Genomic DNA, 6,200 nt, shown 5'->3' on the forward strand with positions numbered 1-6,200 from the left:
TTAAACGATGAGTATTTTGTTTGAATTAGATGAAAAAATAACATGACAGGCCTGTAGCTAGGAGACACATGAAGGGTAAGTACAAGCAGCCAATGGTAGGCACATGCATTTTAGAAAATGTCTATGCCATATGCTGTCACTCAGAGGAAGAAAAAAAAAAAAACAAGTCTGAGCAGACAGTCGCTGTGTCTAAATGAGATGGTGGGAGGAGGAGGAGGAGGAGGAGGAGGGGGAGGAGGAGGGGAGAGAAAGGGAGGATGTCAAGGATTCATGGTCCTTCATCTTTGCAGTAGAGCAAACACATCCCTCAGTATAGCAACAGACAGCTGCCTCCACTTTCTAATGCAGTCCAACTTAGATCACTGCAAGAATTGTCAGCGCAGAGAGAAACACACAAAGATAACATAGCAAGCTGCCATGAGGGAAACGACAGAGATGTGGATACAAGAGGGGGAGACGAAACAGAGGAGGAGGAGAAGGGAGGGAGGGGGGGGAGAGACACGCAGAATACTTAGAAGAGAGATTTGAGTTTTTTTTGTCCCTTCTGCCTGCGTCTTACTCCACTGGGGACTCCCTCTCTTTTAATGTGAAAAACAGGAAAAAACGCCACTTAACATGTTTGCTTAAAGATGACAATCCTGCACTGATCTCACGCAATATAGTCAAAGGGCTGAATGGGATTTCTTGAAGTAACTGACAAATAGATCCATCTGTAAAGATGAATATTTCATCGATTTACAGCAGCATTACAGACGTCCCAGGGGGCGTTTACACAGGATCAGTGATAGGTATTCAGGAGCTGGCTTTAATCGCCATCAAAAGAGCACAAACATAAAGCGTCGGCCCAGTCATATACGCCTCACTGTTCTAATGTTATGTCACACTGTCAGTCATAGTGATCACTAATAGTGACCTCAGATTATGGACAGAACATTTAGAGCAGCTAAACTGATTCGCGCAGACACTTGACTATTTATGACTGTCAAGTCAAAGATGAATGTAAGATGCATCCCAAAGTTTTTGTTTGTCTTCTTGGGCACAGCTGCGATGAAATAGCTCACAATGAATCAAAGATATTCTGCATGTAATATTAGTCAAAAGACAAAGACTGATTTTCAGGAAACCTCTTGATTGATGTGGTGCAGTTAGTGCATAGAGAATAAATATGAGCTGGTAGAGCAGTATTTTTCAGAGAAAATAAAATATAATTTAACAAACTTCAAAATGACTTTTGATTTTTAGAAAAAAACATCTATCTGATCACACTGAACCAGGACTGAGCGCGCTGTGGAGAAGACGAAACTCTGCTTCAGCCACCATCTGCGAGCAATTTCTTCCTCAACATAACACAACTAAATATAAGGAGTGTATTTCTATATCCTCGTGTCACTGGGAAAGACGTGGACGTGATTATTTAGTGTACTTCACGCAACTTCTTGACAGTATTTACTGCCAGTCTTAAAAGTGTGAACATGTGTGACATTCAGTAAAGAGGGTGATGAAAACAGAAGGGTCAGCATCTGTCTTCAAACTCGGCTCACAGATTCATGTCAAGCAACAGCTTAGACTGCTATCATAAGTGCTATCCTATCAGAAATAAACAGAGCTGTCAGCTTCTTTCCATGCACGCCGGAGGTGTCTGGGGTTAAGTAAGGACCTGCGAGAATCACCGAACACGCTGCAGGAGATCAGACATTGAAACCTTCCAGGGTTTGAACTCTGATAAACACCCTCAGGTAGTACCTGATAATTAGGAAATTTGGGGTGAAATATCTGAGAGAATAGATTGATAAATTCAAGGGGACTGTGTTTGCTGTTCAGATGTACAGATCATTTTCAAGATGAACCTACTCTTGTTCCATATATTTAAAAGATAACTTCCACTGAAATTAGGCGCAAACATACAGCAGCTTGAAAACACATTATTGTGATTTTTAGAAGTTCTCAATTGAGTTATGCAGCTCCAAATATGAAACGGTACATTTAAACAGACTGTATTTCAGATTACGAGCATTTGCAAGCTGTGGATACAGATTTAAATAGAATTAATTGTTCCAAACTATTTGCCATCCAGTTCAGCATCCAGCCCAAATTCTTTTCTAATAAACTTAACTGCCACACATGCATAGAAGGGGTCTAAATATGAAACACATAAAAATCCGACCAACTAATTTAATACCCACTTTACAAAAACACATTACAACCAAACACTCAAACATAATGAACGTGGTAGTAATGTACATTTTTTTTTCTCCCCCCACTGAGTGATGGATGCTGCAATGCTGTTATTTCTGAAGAGGAATGAAAACATACTTCAGCTCACTGCTGATGATGTTAATTTCCTCTCAAAGCAAAACATGCAAATGAAATGTGTGAACACAATTAAGTAAATTGTTCTATGGAGGTGGAAAAGGTTCACTCAGGACGAAGTGTGTGCACACGAGAGACAGCACACAACTTGTTACTTCCCCTGACTTTGGGTCCATGTTCAGATCCATTTACTGGCTTGTCACAAACTATTTCCGTTGGAACATGAATATGAGCTATTTCTGACGCTGCCTTTGAACTCATTTGTGAGCAAATCTGATTTAGTTTCACTAGTGACTTGTTACCGAATGTGACAATCAAATAAAAAAGCACACGTCAACTTAAGTGAAGCTTAAAACAAGGGTGAGTTTTCCTTAAAGTCTGTTTATATCATGTCATGCTTGACAAATTACCTAACAATAATAATATTATCAACATGTCATAGCACTGTTTTAGCCGTATTTCGGTTGTACTACTTACTTTCACCCGTCATATTTATAAATACTGAGCATAAGATGTGGCATATTTGAGATGCAACTGGTACCAGATTATTGTGAAACTGTGAAGCTGAATTTATTGTTCTATGCAGTTTTCATGGAGGCTTTTCACCAGGAGTAAATATTTTTTAAACATCTACAAGAAACTTTCATACATTTTAAAATAAGCACAATTTTTAAAGCTTTCATGAGAATATTTTCTATAAATTCTTTTAAGGGCAAACATTTGATTTCTGGCTAAATGATGACACAATAGCAGACTGTGTGCCCACACACACACACACACACACACACACACACAAATAATAATAATAATAATACTAATAATAAGTGGGTTGAAATTTGATCTCTTAATGAATGTGCAACCCTCCTGTATGTATTCACATCAACGTTCTCTCAGGCAAAATAATCATATTGCTCGTGCCATGCATGCAAAAATATGAAAGCAGTGCAATGAGAAAGAAAGTTAAATTGCACATAAAGAATGTCAGTGGAAGCAAATTAAAATGGGGGCAAATTCTTTAACCTTCACAAGAACCTAATTGATTATGCCACAAATTAATCACATAATGTGCCCTTATCTCTGGACTGTGGCTATTTGTTATTAGAACCTAAATTAAGCAAACTTTTGAAGATGGATCAGACATGCACAAAGAAAGAAAATGCATTACTGCACTGCAACAGCCTGTTTTCAAATATGACAAATGCGGAACAATAACAGTAATATTAATGATAATTGCAAAATGAACATACCATAAATACTGGTGCTAGTGATCATGTCTTCAAGCCTAAAAACAAGAGGAGAGGGAAAACAGCAGAATCGGAATTTTCACGAGGAGGAATTCCAAAGGTTGCTTCTCATTACAGGCACTTTTTCCTGCAGCTATCGGATTTCACAACTTAAAAAAACGCACGCATCCTTTTTTTCTTTCCTCAGGTATTCATTTGGCCCGTGTAATTAAGGACAACGCAAAAAAGAAAAGGAGACGCAACATGCGAATGAAATTTAGGAGGACCAAAAAAAAAAAAAAGAAAGAAAGAAAGAAAAAAAAAAAAAACCTGAACGGAGACGCGAGAGCCACACAGGCACACGGACGGCTGGAGCCTGACACTTCTTGCGCGAGTTGAAACAAGAGAATAGGAAGCGTGTGAGAGACTGTAGATGACATAAAACACACATTCTTCATGCCGCCTATTAGAGGAAGAGGCTAAACCAGCGTGATGCCCCCCCTCCACCTCCTCCTCCCTTTACTTTTAAAATAGATTACTTGCCAGCAGTTGTCCCACTAAGAGCGCAATGACAACCTATCTATTAACTCCCGCCTGCGGTTATCGCGGCAAGTTTTATTCAGCCTGACATGCAAAAACTTCTCGTTGCAGGAAAGTTATTAAGGAGGCTGCTTCCTGCCGTATGTGCGACCATCTCCTCAAACTACGCAGGGTGAAACGTTAATTGCGCGCTCGCTCTAATGCCGCAACTTCCCTCGCATTATTTTGTCCTCACTACAGCGATGACAAGTCATTTGGCTGAGGGGGACGCAGGACTGGCCGCCCGCAGGCTGCGCCGCAGATCTGTGATGCGCGACACAGTCTCTGAGCGAGCGTTTGCGCGCACAGGGCTGCTCCGTTTCTCTTTTTAATTGTCAACATCACCGGCTGACGGGATAAAGACTTACCTGTGTAGGTGACAGGGCAGCGTCAGGGTTTATAGTACCATCGATCCGGTGAGCGTGCAGATGAATGGCTCGCGGAGGTTAAGCGTGGCTGCTCGCGATTTGAAACCATTCCAAGTTAGTGAGGGGAAGACTGACCACAGCCTCTGCCATGTTGGAATTCCAAACCCTGGACAGCTGCTCCACTGACTGAAGGCAGCACGCTGCACACTGCGCATGTTCGCTGCGGCGGGAGCCAAATTCAAAGGGAATCAACCTCAATAAGCAGCCGTTCACAAGCAGCTCGCCAGGACACCATGTTGCTATAGATTATCTGAGTGTATGAACAATTTAATTGTGCTGTCTGCACGCAGCACAGGGCTCTGCCTTCCTCTGCTGTGCACTGTAGCCGTAGCCTCTCTGAGGGTATATGCGTGGCATGAGAGGCTGTGCAGTGAGGGCACATTCACTTCATCTGTGAACATGATGTGTTATTTCAAAGGTTGCAACAGCTGTTAAATACATTGTTGAACATTGCCTTTGTCCTAGTTCAGTCACTTTTTTTCCATTTGGAATAATTAAACTAGTCTTCACCAACAGCTTGTATGCTGTATATACATGCATATACAGTATATGTACACATGTATACACGTGTATCTCTCTCTCTCACTCTGTATATATATGTATGTATAGACATATATGTATATGCGTATATATGTTTATATGTGTGTGTATGTATATATCTATGCAAGGTATATACATAGTCATTAGAGTTGCATATTTGTCTGAGGTAGCAAAATATATCAAAGAAACAACAAAGCACAAAGCTTCTTGCTGGGAGTTAAATGAGAAGATCGAGAGGCTGCCAAAAAATCTTGTGCCTGGCCCACAGCCATTAGCCAACTACGCTTACTTATTTTAGCATAAAGACTGGAAACGGAAATTGTAGTCTTTGCCGGTTGCCTGGTAACCTCACACTAACAACAAGACTCCAGGAAGTGGCTGCAACAGGCCGAGAAAGTCGTTCACTCAACCTCCACGTGAAGCTGCAATCTGTCATTTATAGGATTTGTTTTTTATACAGATTAAACAAACAATGTGTTGCGTGTTAATACGTGAGCTTTAGAGCTTTAGAGGTGCTGACTTACCTTCAGATAGAGCTACGCTAGCTGTTTCCCCCTGTTTCCAGTCTTTATGCTAAGCTAAGCTAACCAGCAGCTGGCTTTAGCTTCACATCTACACAACAAATGAGGAAGCGGTATCGATCTTCTCATCTAACTCTCTGCAAGACTGTAAATAAACGTATCTCCCCAAATGTCAAACTGCCTCTTTAAAGGGATTTTGTCCAGGAAACTTGATTTATTAAAAAATCTTTATGCCATTCACTGCAGGTTATTCTCCAGTTCCTCTCTGTTATCTGTACACGGCCTTGAAAGAGGCGGATGATCTCCTCTCCCTCGGGGAAGCATTGCATGAAGACCCTGGTGAGACGCATGAGGATCGGCACCAAAAGTCCCATTATGCCCTCTCATATCCATACCCAAGGCCCTAGGAGTGATGCATTGATTCAGCCTTCAGTACTCCCTTGACTGCACCATGCTAATTCCAACTGCATGAGCTCTTTAGAGAAATCCTACCCAACAGGCAGGACACAGAGTAGCCACTGAGCCGCCCTGGACAATGACAGTTTAAGCTTGTACAGTCCAGTATCATTGTGCTACTGCCCCTGTTAGCAGAGTGATCT

The 6,200-nt window shown here is 41.4% G+C and overlaps 1 protein-coding gene across 2 annotated transcripts in view; it reads right to left on the reverse strand.

Moving 5' to 3' along the window:
- Positions 1-4,615, reverse strand: part of fign (fidgetin) — a 29,368-nt gene extending 24,753 nt beyond the window's left edge. Inside the window, exons 1-2 of one of the 2 annotated variants that reach the window (XM_076747704.1) lie at positions 4,481-4,615; positions 3,558-3,592 (exon numbers count right to left, since the gene is read on the reverse strand). In XM_076747704.1, coding sequence (XP_076603819.1) covers positions 3,558-3,582 — 25 coding nt within the window. In that variant the 5' untranslated portion in view covers positions 3,583-3,592; positions 4,481-4,615. The remainder of the gene's footprint in view (positions 1-3,557; positions 3,593-4,480) is intronic. The other variant, XM_076747706.1, reaches the window with a different exon arrangement.
- Between the last annotated feature and the right edge of the window lie 1,585 nt (positions 4,616-6,200).

This window comes from Chaetodon auriga, chromosome 13 (genome assembly GCF_051107435.1).
Source record: "Chaetodon auriga isolate fChaAug3 chromosome 13, fChaAug3.hap1, whole genome shotgun sequence".
Classification (NCBI taxonomy): domain Eukaryota; kingdom Metazoa; phylum Chordata; class Actinopteri; order Chaetodontiformes; family Chaetodontidae; genus Chaetodon; species Chaetodon auriga.